Raw genomic sequence first — 17,965 nt, 5'->3', positions numbered from 1 at the left:
CAACAATCAAAGAAAAATAGAGATATATTCTCTGAAAATAAGTTTTAAGTAAATGTAACTTGTTTTAATAGAAAACAAGACAAAAATAGTTTTTTTAAGCGCGGTGAAATCAGTGCTGTTTTGATGTTTACAGATGATAGATAAGACAGTATTACAAAAACCAAAATCAAATCTAATTATGTCATTCAGATTGCTTTTTCAATCATAACATGTTGACAATTTAGCTTTATTGTATTCTAAAGAGTGCACTGTATCGTTTGACCCCACGATACTAAAGCAAAGATGTCTCGAGATCCAATCTAGGTCTTGCATGGAGAGTGTGTTTAGTAGCTCGCTGTGTACTCGGTCCCTTCTAGTCCTCGACTCAACAGAGCGAACTCTTTCACAATGTCCTTCATTCGTCGCTTACACGCTTGTTCCCTGTGCGAATAGTTAAACAGAAGAAATGAATAAAAAAAGGTGCAATGGTCTGTCTGGTGTTCTGGTGCTAATGCTAATGCTAATGCTAATGTCTTGGCCCTACCTGAGGATCTGCTGGCAGAAGTGCTCTTTGTTCTCAGCGGTGAGGTGTGAGCTGGGGAAGCCAGGGGGCAGAAGAGCCTCTCTGAGCCACAGAGACAGAACACTGGGACAGTTTCGACTCACTGAGAACAAGACCTCCGCATAGTGCTCAGCCAGACTGCTCGGACCCTGACCCCCAATAGCCTGTGTCGGACAATGAAATTGGTCCTTACATGATCTATACAATATATGAAGTATTTTATGGCTATATATTCCTATGTAACATTTCCATATGAGGTGCTTGGTCCCAAAGCACTTTCATCTGTTTTTTAAGGTTCAATGTTAAAACTTTCTTAACACTGGATTAATTTATTAAATGAATCATTAAAATAAAAATAAAAAGTAGCCATAACTTTGTTTCCGAAACACTTCAAAACAGGAACTGACTGCAGGGCAAATATTTTTAAATACAGTTTAAATAAAACTGGTTGGTGAGTATGAGATTGCTTGTATACAGTTCAATAAACAGGTTAATATTGAGAATGTTGGATTTTAGACAATTATTTTGGCTGCCAATGAAAATAGCAAAGAGTTTTCTGGTCTTCGAGCAACACAGTGGCGGTGTTTCATTCCTTAATTAATCAGCATTTTTGAACGAATCAGCTGAGTGAATGTTGCTAAACATAAATTTGCTCATAAATACAGTGTCTGCATCCAAAATCGCGTATTCTCTTGATTAGGAGCTTATTTTGAATAAATAAATACATCACGGCTGCTATAAAAGTATGTTCTAGTATGATTGTGTCTAGTATGAATGTATTCAGGACATACTACATTGTCACTCTCATGTGACCTACCAGCGTCAGTTGCGTTGCTTTACTGCCATCCATAAATCCTCTCCCGTGGCCTCATGGAATAGTAAAGTGTCCATTGTACACACACTTCAGAATCTAAGTAATAGGTCATGCGGGTACTTTTTGCTTACTCTTTTATGAGTGCTGTGAATTCTGACACTTCTTTTGTCACATACTGTTTTTCGCCTACTAGGGAAGTATACGATTTCGGATGCAGCTGGTCACTTATTTCGTTGCTGAATGAATCAGTGCTTTTGAGCGAAACAGCCTAGTGAAAGATTCAATGAACCTCTCATAAAGACAATCGCTTGTTTCCATAATAAGTGAATCAGTGTGATTGAACAAATAGGTTAAATTAATGATTCAATGGCTCACTCATAAAGACATTCACTTCATTTGTTCCTGAATTAATCAGTGTTTTTATACAACTAGCTAGAGTGAATGATTCAATGACTCACTCATAAGGAGAGTCTTGTTTCCATACTAAGTGAATCAGTATGATTGAACCAGACAAATGAATGATTAATTGACTCAGTCATAAAGGTCACCTGTCAGTTACTAGTGAAATGATGAGAAATCCCAACCACTAATGCACAGAGAGTCTGTCTGAAACCGCTGATTTCTATATGACTGAATTACATGCAGAAATGTCTGACCTCTAGTAGGGTCTGAAGGAGCAGCTTGCCGTCGTCCTGAAGCAACTCCCTCACAGCAGGAACATCCTCACAATGAGAGATCAGCTCCGTCTGTGTCGAGAGAGCTCAGTCTGATTATATACACCACTCAAGTGTCTGTGGTGCAGGGTCACTAATATTACAATTACTAATGGTACAGAAAAGGTTTATTCCAGTACAAGCACTAGCATTTGGGCTGTATGTTCCACTACAGCTCTCTGTAAAGATGAACTGAATGTTAAACGTGTTGTACAGTACTTACAAATAGCAGACAGGTTGCTTTCAGTGTTGGAGTTTCAGGGAATTTGAATGATAAGATTCCTACATACACATAGACAGTTAATGGCTGAATGAATAAATGTTGAGCATTGTTAAATGAGCTTGCTGAAGTGACACTCACCACAGTAGAATACAGCTTTAATATCAAGATGGTCTGAAAGATAAAGCTCAGACGTTCTTCTCAAAACCTGCAAAGACATCAGAGAAAATCTTATTCTAAAAAAACTACCATAAAAAAGAAGCATGGGAAACCTCTTTTAGGGGTTTTCTTTTTAAAGAAACGGTTCTTTTGAACAATGAAAATGTATGTAAAATATTAAATCTGTGTAAATGTGTAGACTAAAGTCTGAAGACTAAGGCAAAAATAAACGAGCACAGACCTGAGCATGAAGCTGCATAAATGACTCCACCACATCTGGATGATCTCTGGAGCCTACAACATTTCTATATAGTTAGAATGACTATAAGTCAAACGTTAATATCATAACAATACTTGTAAAATTGGGCAACGTCTCCATATTGAAGGTATTCTTTTTTTTTCTTCACTAGCCAACAAAAGTGTCTGATCGCAGAGATAAAGTGAGTAAAATGCTGGTCATGTGATCTTAACATGGCAGCCACCAAGCTTTTTCTAGACCAGTCATGTACAACATTTTAATAATATTTCTCAAATGTACTTTTCATTTCTTTAGGGGTAAAACAATTTAAGGTTACTTAATATGCCTTTAAAGGGATAGTTCACCCCAAAAAATGTAAATTCTGTCATCATGTAGGTCCAAACCTGTATGATTTTCTTTTTTCTGTGGAACACGAAGAAAATATTCTGCAGAAAGTTTTAACTGTTTCTGTCCATACAATGTCCAAAACAACACTGGCTCCTATTGATTTTCATTATAAGGACAAAATTACACTTTTGTGTTCCGCAGAAGAAAGAAAGTAACAGAGGTTTGTCGAAAGCTTAGTGATGGTGACACTGAAGTCGTGTAGTTAGTTTACAGCCTACATTTTACTTCATAAAAGTTGGCTGTCTGAAATCGCATACTTTCTGAGTAGGTCCTTATTTTGAACAAGTAATTATTTTGTGACCTATTGAAATGAATTAATACCTATTGAAGTTACAAAAGTTATTCAGACAAGAGCAGTGAGTCTTTTGCTGTTCTTTTGCTGTCACTTAAGCCATAACCGACTGTTTACTAGGATACTTGTGATACTCGTCAAGACTTTGAATTTGTCCATTCAAGCACAAGAAGGCGTGAAAGAGAGCTCAATTCATCATTTGGGCCCTGTCTGGGCATGCACTTCGGATGTTTGCGCACACAAAACTTTCCACACAGCGTGTGAGTAACGAATTGAGTTCCCTTTTGCGTCTTCTTGCGCTTGAATATTTAAATTGGCATGGCTTAAACTTTCGTGACGATGCATGCACTGGCCCGTCAACTGTCCCGGGCCTCGTTCACGTTTGTTAAGGTTCATGTTCTTACAACATTGCATTGTTAGAATTCATAAAAATATTACCAGCCAACTGGCGATTGACAATTTCATAAAGTCACCAATGCCGGCATTTGGTGAGTGTTCATTTCAAGCCCTGTCTTTATATTATGATTGTGTGTAGAGTCAATTGCATCACTTCACTGCCATTCCCAAATCCTCTCCCGTGGCCTCATGGGATAGTAAAATGTCCATTGGCGGCACATTTCAAAATCTCGCAGGAAGTAACAAGTCATCCGGGTTATTTTTGACTACTCTTTTATGAGTACTGTGAATTTGGACTACTCTTGTCACGTACTGTTTTTGGCCAACTATATAGTAGGGAAGTATGCGATTTCTAATGCAGCCATGTGTTCATTTGTGAAGATTATCACAATCAACACAATAAAAATTATAAACTTTTGTTGGTCACAGAGCTTATTTTCTGCAATAATCCAAAAGCCAATGGAAAAATCCTTCTGGGTTTTTGTCAGGGAAACCAGGGTGATGCTAACTTCCGGATTGGTCTACAAAAATTTGTTATCCTTGCAGCAATTTCTCAATTGCTGGGCCCAGCAAAAACTCATTGTTGATAGTGACTCTAATCTCTTACCTAGCTGAAAAATGGACATGGTGATGTTGGTAATCAGCTCTAAAAGGGCAGTGATTGGAGTAAAATGATCCTTCTCACAGCCAAAAATGTGAACTAACTAGAGGGAAATATGTAAGGCATAAACACATTATGACACTCAACTTATGAAGTAAACACAGAAATGTTTTGTTTTATGTGAAGGGTTAGACCGTGTCTTTACTTGTCGTGTGAGGTCTAAAGCCGAGGCTTGTGGGTAAGCGCTGAAAATCTGACCAATGAGCTCACAGAGCTGAGTCACCAGCGGTGCAAATTCATGGATAAGGGTCTTCAGTGATTTCTCAAAGACAGCACACACCGCCTGAGTTGAGGTGAGAGAAAAGTGAATCTTTCATATACTCACACATACACACAGACACACACACGTTCACCTACACTGACCTCTACCACCTCAGGTTCATTCAGCCACTTGTTGAGAACAGTCTGGATTAAAGGGAAGGCCTGCTGCAGGACGACCACCACCTGAGAAATGACCAGAACAGCTGTCAAACCACACGTACTGTTGAGTGTTCAATTTACAGGTCAGTGCTGATTCAAACATGCTTGCTAATAAACTAAACTGATTGGAGGTTGAGCCGTGGTTTGTTGTCGTACCGGGTTGTTGTTGCGTGGCTGTGTTTGGACAGGCCTCATCACTTCCAATCTTTCACTTTGCTTGTTTAGATCAAATGTAGAGAAGAGATTAGACAGCAGGCCAAGGATGTGGATAGTAGGAAGTTTATTAGCGGAGCTGGGCTGCATCAAAGGGTAAAAGAGTGAAAACATTTTTCAAAATATCTTCTTTTGTGTTCCACCACAGGTTTGGAATGACATGAGGGTTTAAACCCAGACAGAAACATAGTGTCGGCCCAGATCCGGGCCACATCTGGTACATGTGGATTCCACCCGTACCAGATGTGGGCCGGATCTCGGCCGGCACTATGTTGCTGTCTTGGAAGTTAACTATAAAACCTTTTTGGAACTGTACTTATTGTGTACTATACAAAAATACATTTTTCTTTTCAGGTTTCGGATTACTCTAATAGTATGTGAATCAAGCATACGCTGACATTATTGCACCTCACCAGCTCATTGGCCAGTTTCTCCAGCTGTTGGATGTGGGGAGTGACCAGAGAGAGCAGCTTCCCCAGTATCTCTTCACTGGGCAGGGCTGAGAGCAGGAAACCCAGTGCCTGCATTATCCACATGCACTGCGGGCTCTGAAAAGAAGACTTACTGTCAATCCTACTGGGATATAACTATTAAGCATGGTATAGAGTTCAAGCTTGGTGATATTTTAGATATTCAATCTGAACAACCAAAGAAAAAAAAACCTAGACTTCCGGAAGTCTAAGTTATCATAAAGAAGTCACACCCTGTTTATGGTCAAGATTGACTGACCGTAGGAAATAAATGGGAAAGACCCTAACGCAGAGCAAATTTTGAATATGTGTTGAATAAAATCTAAATCTATATATCAGCCAGTGTTGAACAAACAGAAATGAAGGGGTTGAGATTATAAAACATCCAGAGTGCAAAAGATTCACAACACATGCAGGCGCGCAGACACACACGCACGCACGCACACACACACAGGTTTCCATGTTTTATGACTTTCCATAGACATAATCATTTTAATACTATACAAATTGTATGTTTTATCCCCTAACCCTGAACACAACCATCACAGAAAACATTCTGCACTTTTAAAATTTTCAAAAAACATAATTTACTATGATCTATAAGCTTTTTTCCTCATAGGGACCAAAAAAAAATGTATGTTCCAAATTTAGTTCTAAAGGTTTGCGTATTTGCTTAAACAAATGATAGCGAAATGGAGAAACTTACACATAAATCTAAAATCTAGATTATATCAAAATGACTTAAAATCCCAAAAGGTTGTTACTACTCCAGGGAAGGTACTGGGAAAAGTTACACTCTTGCTGTCAAAAATTACCATGGCGTGAATAGCCAAGGTGTGACTCTTTTTCTAAAAGCTTAGGAGGGTTGAGCATTATACAATGTAATCATGTTATTAGTGTAAGTTACAGTTACTGTGTTATCAAAACAAATCAAACACACATGGCTTGGACTTACTTTATGGATCTCTTTGACAAGCACCGCCTGAAACCGAAAAGGCCACAGTGAGTTTAGTACACTACTCACTGACACTGGTTTGGTACAACAACAGCGGTACTTCAAGCGAAAGTTTTTTTAAAACCTGTGAGACTGCAATGATGTCACTGGCGTGAAGGTGGAGGTCATGCCGACACTCTCGGCAGATTCTCTTCAGAGCTGAGACACAAGACACGGACAGATCCGGGTTGGACAGACCATGCAAGACCACCGGCAGGACACTCGCCAACATGACCGAATGATCGGCCAGCCACTCGGCCAAAGAGCCTACAAGAAATCATGACAGCAGAAGTCAATTACTTTCAACTTCACCATTTGTGCAGACATGAAATCAACATTCACAAATTTCCATTAATGCGTTATTAAATAAACATGAACTAATAATGAAAAATCTCGAAATTAACATGAACCAAAATCAATTGATCGCCATAGCAACTAAACTACTAAAACACAAAATGATGCAGGTATTTTTCTCAGCATTTGACATCACCAAATGTGCGTTTACAAATGAATTGGTTTACCTATGGTGAACATGATGGTCTCAGCCAGCTGAATATTGTTGGCTGTGATCAGAGGAATCAGACCGATCAGTCCTGGAATGACGTCTGAGTAACTGACATCTACCGTCTCAGCAATGGACTGAAAGCCAAACAGCAGAGCCTCTATATCCTCCACAGGAGAGAGGGAGATAACAGAGAGATATTGTTCAATATAATACATGACATTTATATTATATATACACACCATATATTTATGTAACATCAGGACTGACTTGCCATGAGGAGGGGTGTGTTGTGTCCGTCAGCAGTGTGCCTAGTTTATCATATAGGTTTCTGAGGAGCTCTGGGCCCAGCAGCTCAAACACATACATCAGAGTATCAGAGATGTCAACCCTGAGATCCAATTAAACATGCTTATTAGTGCTTTTAAGTGTGCACATGATGGTTTTAATCAGACTGCTTTGAAATATAAATGTTCTTTACCAGGGGATCAGTGAATACACCCCTGTTTTTAAGTATTCAACCTTTTCCTATGTAACAAAAAAATGCAAGAAATAAATTCTGGCCACAATACATTTCAAATATACACTCACCATCCACTTTATTAGGTACAACACCTGTTCAACTGCATGTTAAAGCAAATATATAATTAGCCAATCACTGGCTATAGAAGCAAATCAATGTGTTTAGGCATGTAGACATGGTCCAGACAATCTGTTGAAGTTCAAACTGAGCATCAGAATGGGGAAGAAAGGTGATTTCAGTGACTTTGAATGTGGCAGGGTTGTTGGTGCCAGACGGCTGGTCTGAGTATTTCAGAAACTGCGTACTACTGGGATTTCCACACACAACCATCTCTAGGGTTTACAGAGAATGGTCTGAAAAAGAGAGAATATCCAGTGAGCGACAGTTCTGTGGGTGAAAATGCCTTGTTGATGCCAGAGGTCAGAGGAGAATGGCCAGACTGGTTCAGCTGATAGAAAGACAACAGTAACTCAAATAACCACTCGTGACAACCGAGGTCTGTAGAAGAGCATCTCTGAACATGTTGAACCTCGAAGCAGAAGAGCTACAGCAGCTGAAGACACACCAGTGACACTCCTGTGAGATAAGAACAGCAAACTGAGGATACGATTCACACGGGCTCAACAAAGTTAGACAATAAAAGATAGGAAAAACGTTGCCTGGTCTGATGAGTCTTTCAGATGGTTGGGTCAGAAATTACCGTAAACAACATGAAAGCAGAGATTCATCCTGCCTTGTATCATCGGTTCAGCTGGTGCTGCTGGTGTTGGTTTAATGGTGTGGAGGATATTTTCTTGGCACACTTTGGGTCCCTCGGTACCAATTGAGCATCGTTTAAACACCACAGCCTTCCTGAGTATTGTTGATGACCATCTCCATCTCTTTATGACCACAGTGTTTCCATCTTCTGATGGCCACTTCCACAGGATAACACACACGTCACAAAGATCAACTCATCTCAAACTGGTTTCTTGAACATGACAGTGAGTCACTAAACTCTCCACAGTCACCTGATCTCAATCCAATAGAGCACCTTTGGGATGTGGAGGAACGGGAGATTCTCATCATGGATGTGCAGCCTACAAATATGCAGCAACTGAGTGATGATTTCATGTCAATATGGACCAAAATCAAAGAGGAATGTTTTCTATACCATTGTTGAATCTCTGCTATGAAGAATAAAGGCAGTTCTGGAGGGCAGTTCTCCAACCCGGTACTAACAAGGTATACCTAATGAAGTGGCCAGTGAGTATTTGCTAAATATATATATTATATATTATCAATACATTTTGGGGCATTTTTATTTTTTGTATTGTTTTTATTTTTTATATTTAAAAATATCTTATGAAGATGCACTTATAATAGAAGTAAATGGGGACAATACTTAGAGGATTTAAGTAGAGGAACACTAGAAAGCAGAAATGTGAAGCTCAATTTTATAAAAGCACTTACAATAATTCTTCTTTTACAACTTTTTTCACTATTTTAGTAATGTCAACACAATTTTGGTGTAAAAAAATGACTAACCTTTTGTCTTGTGGATATACTATTGAAACAGTTTTTTTTTTTAAAGAAAAATAATTATAACAAATATATAAATAATTTTGCAGTTTCTTAAAAATCTAGTTTAACCTGTAGGTCCTGAACTGCTCTTTGTCATCTGCGGACCATGAGGCGTAGTCCTCATCTCTGGGAAAACAGGCCTTCTGCAGAAGAACGTCCACCAGCTGGAAGTACACAGGTCTGTAGATCTGTAGATAGAGCGTCTGCCTCTCAGCATCCAATGACGTCATCTCATCCTGAAACAAGCAGCCGATATACGACTCAAAACCTCATATCTGCACAAGTCAATGCAATACCAGTTGGAACTTGGCACCACACTTGAGGGATTGTTCTGGCTGGACCTGCTGTACCTGTAGGGTGTACCAGAATGTGAGTGTGAGAGAGCTGGAGGTCTCATCCACAGGGTAACGTCCAGGTGTACCAGTGCAGGACATAATCATGCTCACTAGAGCCTGAAAGCCCTGCCAGTGATCCACCTGCTCCAGAAGAGTCCTGGGGAACGAGAGGGACAGAAAGAGGCAGAAGAAGTTTCATCAAACAGACAAGGGCAGTCGAATGATGAATAGGCCCAGGCCATCTGAGGTCATATAAGACTATTATTAATGGGACATTAATTATGCATATAAGTCATTACGTCCAACCTGCAATGCGTTTCTCCCAGAGCTACAGCAATGCGACAGATTCCATGAGACGTCTCCATGTCTCCATCCTGCACCGCCTTCTTTAGCTGCTCCTGAAGACCCAGAACCTGAGGAACAACCTTCAGCAGACTGTCTGCAAACCTCCACATCAACAAACACACAGAGCAATAATGAATTATATGCTTAACCTTCTGTGCACCAGGGGTTTAACGTGACTTACAGAAATGGACAGTTAGTTTCAAGTGATGGTTAGTTTCCTTGTGTAGGGAAAAGTGTAATGATATTATACAATCACACTTTTTTTGTCAAATTATCAGCCAATATTGAATATTAATTGTATTGTTTTAGTATAAAATTAGTTAATTTCTTAAAGAAAAGTACACCAACTGAAAACCCAACTAATCATTTAAATCCATTGGTTTTAAGATACTCAACTCTGCTGGGATGTTATTTGAATTATTATTTTTTTCTAAAGGAATATGAAAAACGATTCAAGAAAAATCTCATGAATATTTCACACTAAACAATTTTACAATTTTTAAATTTTACCTCGAAAATTCCCCGAAATCCACCCCAGTTTTATGTTAAAACTTTTACATTCAAATACATAAATCTTAAAGTGCCCCTGTTATGCTTTTTCGAATATTCCCGTTTATGCAGTGTGTAATATAGCTGCTTGTGAATGTAAAAGCTGCAAAATTTTATAGATGAAAATGCACAACAAAAAGTTATTGTCTCCTAAAAGAAAGAATCGATTCTGAAGTGCTGAAATGAATCGTCAGCAATTCCAGTCTCACTTCCTGTTCCAAACCAATGTAACAATATAACACATTTGCATAATGCCAACTTATGGTCTTCATTGGCTGCCCAAAAACTGTCTACTTTGACCCGCCCTCAAACACTAGTTGTAGCTGAGGCTTGGAAGAGTTTGGTTCATCCTGTCGAGAAGGCCCTGTTTTCAGCACTGCAAATACATGTTGCATGCACTTCAAAGGGATGAGGATATTTGGATATTTGGTTTCCGACACCCGCTGTAAGCGGTAGACCAATCACAACAGACTGGGCCCGTAAGCTCTCTGTAAGGAGGGGTTCAGAGGGAATCTTAGGACAAACCGTTTTCAGGTGATGTTCAATGTATATTATGAGAAAGTGTTTTTTGACTTTGGATGCATGTAAACCTATTGTAGGAACAAAACAAAACAAAATGATGAACCTTTACGTTGGCCGGAGTGACTGCGGTAACGCCCACTGAGTGGCAAAAAGACTGAGCGGATCATTGGTGCAGCATTTGATTTTAGTGTGAATGCTGCGAAAGACGCACAAAACACATCTAAAACGGGAAATAGCTTTGCGGTTGACTGTACAAATAGATTTGACAAGAAATCTGAGGTATATTTTTACAGACTGCCGAAAGCTACAGAAAAGAGAAGCAACTGGATCGCTGCAATTCACAGAAACAACGTGGAACAACAATAAGTTATCAACCGGATTTAGACCTACCTATATTGCATTTATATAAAACGTTCACAGGTAAATTTGCTTTATGTATTTTCCCGCGTCGAAATCAGGCACATATAAATGTCAGGAAACACGATTCTTGGCTGCATGTCAGTATCCATGGATCACTGGATCTTTGGATCCAGTGTTGTAAGGAACACTATATCGAGTCCAACCTTTAGTTTAAACTGATAATCGTTTGTTTTACCCGTGTTTTTGCAGTTTCCCCTATTAAATCAAGCACGCTCTTTTGCCACTCAGTGCGATTGAGGGTGTGTGTTCTGGCGGGAAAATGACATCAATGCATACCCTCTATACAGGGAAGCTATGCTAAGAACTATTAATGCATGACAGGAAATAGTGCTTGTTATATTGTGTGTTATATGGTGTATCTCACCTCTGACAATCAGGCTGCGAGATGATGCTGACGATGGTTTCCACAGCCATGTCAAAGAGCTCAGACTCCTTAAGGAGGGCAAAGCAGCTCTGCAGCAGCCCCTCGCTGTCCTTCAAAGCGATGTCCAGCGTGAGCCAGGAGGACACACACCTCATCACCCGCTCTCTGACCCCACAGGGAGCGTCTGCCCGTTGTAGTAACTGCTGGAGCAGGGAGCAGACGGAGCTCCACTCCACGGCCAGAGCACTTCTGAGCTGTGAACGCCGAGAGGCTGCGATCCTGCTGCTCTGAAGCTCCTCGGGCAGAACGGCAAGGATTTCTAGAAGCGCGAGGCATCGGGCCTGACCGTCAGCCTCTGTCACACCCTCCCCTGTCTGGAAGGCACACAGAAGATCAGGCACTGCGGTTGGCCATGTTTCGGGTAGGACGTGAAGGATCAAAGAGGCCAGGGCAACACAGAGTCTCGTCAGCACCATCTTAGGACCTGACGCGAACTGGCCGACCTGGGCGATGAGCTGCGAACGGAGAGAGTCTAGTTGACCTGTTGGGAGGTCAGACCAGTGGCGGGAAATTTTAGCATGTAATGTGCTTGCCCCGAAGAACTGGATCTCTGGAACCTAATGTGAAACGGAATAAATAACTGTAAATCTAATGCAGGGAAATTCATACATTTTAAAGTGGGCCTTAGTCGCCCATACTGCTTACTTTGTCTGACCGGAGCAAAGCCCAGCAGAAGTGCCATGCTTGTGGTGACGCCTGGGCTTGTGTGAGCCACTTCTGGGCCACATTCTTCTTTCCCATATCAGGATCATAGTAGAGCTGCTGAAGAGCCTAAAGAACATCAGGAAAGATTGCTTCTATTATATATATATATATATATATATATATATATATATATATATATATATATATATATATATAATTTTTTTTTTCTTAAAAAAGAAAAAGAAAAGAAGTCTGTATGCTCACAAAGCCTGCATTTATTTGATCAAAAAATACAGTAAAAACAGCAATATTGTAAAACATTACCATTTACTATTTTAATTTATTTTAAAATGTAATTTATTCTTGTAATGGTGAAGCTGAATTTTTAGCATCATTACTCTTCAGTGTCACATGATCCCTCAGAAATCATTCTAATATAATGAATTTAGGGCTCAAGAAAAATTTCTTAATATCAATGCCGAAAACAGTTTTTGCTGCTTAATGTTTTAGTTGATACACTACCATTAATAATAATAAAATATATATATATTTATTCAACAAAGATGGATCGAATTGATCAGTAAAGACATTTATAATGTTAAAAAATATTTCTATTTCTCACCAAGGCTGTTTTTTTGTGGAAACTGATTTTTTTCAAGATTCATTGATAAATAGCACTTATTTTAATAGAAATCCTTTTTTGTAGCATTATAAATGACTTTACTGTCACAATTTAATGCATCCTTAATGGTAGTGTATCACGTTTCCACAAAACATATAAAGCAGCACAACTGTTTTCAACATTGGTAATAATAAATGTTTCTTGAGCAGCAAAGCATCATATTAGAATGATTTCTGAAGGATCATGTGACACTGAAAACTAAAAAGTAATGACACTGAAAATTCAGCTTTGCATCACAGGAATAAATTACCTTTGAAATCATTTGTTAAGAACTGCACCGGGGCTTGGGATGAAGAACCAAATGCAGCTTTATTGGGACAAACCAGAATCGTAATTCATATAATGGGCAAAGGGTCAAACACACAGCCGAACAATTCAAATAAGCAACAGGGCAGAAAACACAGGCAAAAAGAATAATCCATAATACAGGCAGAGAATAAAAAAACAAGACACGGGAAACACTCAGAAATGTAGTGTAGCAACATACAAGACTTCACAAAGAATGACAGAGCACAAATGGCTTATAAAGGCAGTTAACACACTAATGAGACACAGCTGACTGTAATCAAGATTAATGAGTCCAGGTAGTGGGTTATGGGAAATGTAATTCATGATAAGATAGCACTAGAGTCAGAGTGGTGCCCTCTAGTGGAGATCATGGGCATTCCAGCTGGTGGATGTGACAATATTAAAATACAAAACATTTATATTTAATTACAATTACAATAATAATATGTTTTATTGTATATTTGATCAAATAAATGCAGCCTTTGAACATAAGATACTTCTTTCAAAAATATAAATAAAAAATAAATGATATAGTGTAATATTTAGGGATGTACCGAAATTTCAGCTGCCGAAAATTATCAGTCGAAAATGGCATTTTCGGTTTTTGGCCGAAAGAGAAAATAGGCTGAAAATATAATCCAAAAATATGCCGCCGCACCCCTCCGTGTTCAGCGATCAGGTTTCACTCTGCATGTTTTGTAACTTTGCAAGCGGCTCCACTTCCGAAGATGCACAACTTCAAAGCGACTGCTAAGCGTTCTGTTGTGTTCCTGGACTTGTTCTCTGGACTTGTTTCTGTTTCCAATGGCCCTACTGTGCTGTAACATGGTGTGGTATCGCCATGTGGGCAACGCTGGTAAAATTACTCAACCCTCTTGTTCACTGATCCGCTCCCTGCTATCTGCTCACAAGCTCTGATAATAATAGCTTTGTAGGACTATACATTATTTTGGTCAATATAATTGGTCAAAAAAATAAAGCTGTTAAATCTTATTTTGTTGCATAGAACTTAATGAAGAATAATATTGATATATAGATATGAAGATATAGATTTTTAATATAATATTTAATATTTTTGTGTGTTACTTACTTTAAACAAAAGTGTGGTTATTTTATTGGCTTGTATTTTTAAAATCAAAATTCAGATTCATTAAAATGATTGAATTTAATAAAAAAGTCTAATAATATAATAATACAAAAATACTAATTTAAAATAACAAATTAATAAAGTCAATTTCGATTTCGGTTTTCAGACAAGTACATCCAGAATTTCCGGTTTCGGTCCAAAATTTTAATTTCGGTGCATCCCTAGTAATATTACCATATTCTTTCCCCAAAAATGTGTATTGAGTGCATAGATAAGATGCAACAGAAATCACAGGACACAATGGAGAAGCATAATATAAACCAGCCACCAAATCCCCCACATGCTGACAGTTATTATTAGACTCGAACAGCTTACTGAGGATATCAAGTTACTTTCCACTTCCAGAAGCTCCTATATTGTCCCGAACTGCACAAGAACAAACACCTTCAAGTGTGTATGGCTTTGCTCAACTGTTAGTGGAATTATGGGAATATGAAGGAATAGCCTAGAGGCCACAGGGAAAGCATTCTCCAAACCAAAAGATACTGCTCTTTTTACTACTCAGATTTTGAGACTTTAGACTTTGGCAGTTTTACATCTTGTGATCTTGAAGAAAAGAAAAAATATGCTTACTAAAATGTATGGTTATCACACATATCTTTAAACTCAGTGGTAGGACTAGTTCTCAGTTCTCACCCGTAAAGGTGCAGTATGCAATTTTTCAAAATCGTTGTTGAGCATTGTTGATATTTGAAATCAACCCAAACAAACACACCCCTCCCTTCATTGCTCCGCCCCCAGAATGCACAAACATCATAGCAGAAGTGAAGCAAAATAATGCTTAGCGAAAAATAAAGCGAAGATGATGAACGAACAACAAGGAAGCATGAAGATGAACAATGAACAACTGAACATACAGTACAGGAGTGTATACAAGCAAGAGTTTGTTGTCAGTCACCAACAGCACACACTCAAAACCAACGTTACTCATGTATGGTAAAACCGCAAACTCGGCGTCCGTTTTCAGGCCTTCCCGCTACTTTAGGTCTATCCAGCACTGGAAATCTTTTCTAATAACGTGGGTCCCAAAGCTCTTGCCTGATCATAACACTTCTTTTTCCAGTGATATTCCTCTGAGCTTTGAGGCCCGTTTACACCAAGGACGATAACTATAAAGATAACGATAAAGATAAATGCACAGAGAAACTACATAGTTGGAATCACTTTCAAAGTGATTTTATCTGATGAACGATTAAAACATTGACAACCAATCAGAATCAAACCTGCTATAACGACCTCAAGCATTTAAAGTATCAAAAACAGAATGATATTGTCCATTGGTGTGGATGCTAATATGGTTATCGTAATAGTTATCTTTATAGTCATCGTTGTTGGTGTGAACGGGCCTTTACTCTTTTGTTATTTCTCTCTCTGCCATATCTCTCTCTGCACTTGCCATCTCTACAGTCTTTCTTCAGTCTTTCTTCCTCCATCTTGCTCACTCACTAGTCTCATCCCCCATCATGAGTGGACACGCCCCCTACTGCTAATTGGCTACAAGTGTGTTGTGGTGCTTGCTCTGATCCACTTTCAACAGTATTTTTCAAAAATCGCTTAACCCTCATCCTTCCCTCGGGTTTTGAATTTTAAAAATTGAGTGTTCATCAGAGGGGTCCAAGACCCCTTTCTGGACAAAAAAAAAAAAAAAAAAGTATAATTTTAGGGCTTCAGGTCATCTTGACCGGCGAGGGAAAGATGTGTTACAAAGTGTGAGCACCTCTTCAGAAAAGCACAAAATAACTGTTATTCACAAGCTTCATGAAATGTCAGTGACAGAAGTCTGCAGAGTGATATGTGATATTCCACCAAAACCTTTAAACAATTTTCAATAGTATAGTAACTATAGTATAGTATAGTGTATAGTATTAAATGGATAGTTTGCTCCTGGCTTCTGATTGGTCAATACAGTGTTGCAGTCATCGTACAATATATTCCACAATATAGATATCGTCCGAATGCTACATGAGATTGTAGTTTTTTGTATGTTAGTTATTTTTTTGGGTCTGATTTTCACATTTTTTCGTCAAATGAATGCTGACATGTTTACTGGCGCAAGGCCGGGACAACTTGTCACTCACATGAGATCACAGCAATAGCAAACCAAAACCATCCAATCAATTCCCAATGGACAAAATCCCGCCCTAATTTTTTTCATTCGAGAAGCTGTTTCACTCGTGCAGATGTTTCATACGTCACAATAGGGAAGCAAATACTATTGCAACTTCTGTTTCATGCTGACTTTAAAACCACCACTTGATGAGAATTAAAGGCTACTAGGCTTTGACTCCTCTTTTCAGAACACCACTGCTGGAATCCTAGCATTGCTTTTGTTTGGGCAAAAGCACATTGCAGAACAAAACAATAAAAAAGTCATTATAAACTAGTATGAGTGTAGGCTATTTCTAGTAAGAGAATATTAGTATTTTGCATGTTTTACATCTGGGGTCTATGATACTTCAAACATAAGTAGTGCATAAGGACTTTTTGTGTATCATCATGTTGACATTTTTTTTAAGTTCTTTCAAACCTTAATGAGTTTCCTTCTTCTGTTGAACACAAAATAATATATTTTAAAGAATGTTGGTATCAGTTGACGGCACCCATTGACTTCCATTGTATTTTTTTCCTACTATGGAAGTCCCAATGTTTGGATACCTTTAAAATATCTTCTTTTATGTTTAACAGAAGAAAGAAGCAGCTCAAACAGGTTTGGAACAACTTTAGGTGGAGTAGCCTAAGTAATGACAACATTTTCCTTTTTGGGTGAACTATCCCTTTAAGTGAGCTGCACTAGTGAAAGAAATGGTAGACCATCTAAAATATAGTAACGATTTCCCTTTTACCTTTATATAACAATTACGTGAAATGTAGCCTAAAAGGAAACAGTTATTAGTCACCGTTTGTCTGCTCATACACAAATGGCTGAGTGACATGTTGTGTTTCTGTGAGTCAGTTTGACCACACAGCTCCTGTAGGCTATATGTCACATACTCACCCTCTCCACCGCCTCCACCGTGAACTCCTCTGCATTCACTGACTCCATTCCCAATTAAGTTCCTTATCTCCTATTCGTGTGCTCTGTGGCAGCCAGTATTCAATGGTACTTTTTGAGGGGGTGTTTGTGGAGTCTCGTTAGCTCATGTGTGTGTAATGGGCAGCTCTGACGGGATGGTCCACCACACACACACACACACACACACACACACACACACACACACACACACGTGGGTCGCGCTAAATAACAGCTGACAGGACTGACGCTACACGTCATTCACTTGACTGTCTCGAGCCAGTTCACTCAAATCACTCGGTCCCTACTTCACATCCGATTCGATGCGACTCAAACGGTCTAACTTAGTGGTCCTGTCGCTCTCTTTATAAATAAGCTGTCGTTTAGACCATAGGTTGCGGTCAACCACACCCCGCTCTTGAAGCCCAGACCCCTCGAGATATTTTTAGCAGTGACGATGTCCGCTGTCAT

General features: G+C 39.0%; 2 protein-coding genes across 2 annotated transcripts in view; one reads left to right on the top strand and one right to left on the bottom strand.

The window, feature by feature from the left end:
• Positions 1-17,965, top strand: part of fzr1b (fizzy/cell division cycle 20 related 1b) — a 100,836-nt gene that overhangs the window by 13,532 nt on the left and 69,339 nt on the right. The gene's annotated exons all lie outside the window — the stretch shown is intronic.
• Positions 39-17,629, bottom strand: ipo13a (importin 13a). Its single transcript, XM_079877200.1, has 21 exons — positions 17,480-17,629; positions 12,368-12,493; positions 11,663-12,279; positions 9,769-9,909; positions 9,478-9,619; positions 9,197-9,363; positions 7,312-7,432; positions 7,061-7,208; positions 6,625-6,806; positions 6,501-6,527; positions 5,489-5,623; positions 5,019-5,159; positions 4,806-4,886; positions 4,588-4,725; positions 4,389-4,485; positions 2,689-2,741; positions 2,430-2,496; positions 2,292-2,350; positions 2,012-2,101; positions 524-705; positions 39-420 (listed from the first exon to the last, which is right to left on the bottom strand). The coding sequence occupies exons 1-21, from the start codon at positions 17,525-17,527 to the stop codon at positions 324-326; spliced, it is 2,859 nt and encodes a 952-aa protein (XP_079733326.1). The 5' UTR covers positions 17,528-17,629; the 3' UTR covers positions 39-323.

The sequence above is a fragment of the Squalius cephalus genome (assembly GCF_949319135.1).
Source record: "Squalius cephalus genome assembly, chromosome: 7".
NCBI lineage: Eukaryota > Metazoa > Chordata > Actinopteri > Cypriniformes > Leuciscidae > Squalius > Squalius cephalus.
Note: the sequence above shows the minus strand (reverse complement) of the source record. Positions and strands in the feature narration are given on the sequence as shown.

Excerpts from the sequence above, each read along its gene's own strand:
- ipo13a (XM_079877200.1), bottom strand. The coding sequence starts at position 17,527 with ATGGAGTCAGTGAATGCAGAGGAGTTCACGGTGGAGGCGGTGGAGAGG. Across the intron at positions 6,528-6,624 it reads ACATCATTGCAGTCTCACAG|GCGGTGCTTGTCAAAGAGAT; the intron begins GTTTTAAAAAAA and ends TTTCGGTTTCAG. Across the intron at positions 4,887-5,018 it reads AGCCACGCAACAACAACCCG|GTGGTGGTCGTCCTGCAGCA; the intron begins GTACGACAACAA and ends GTCATTTCTCAG.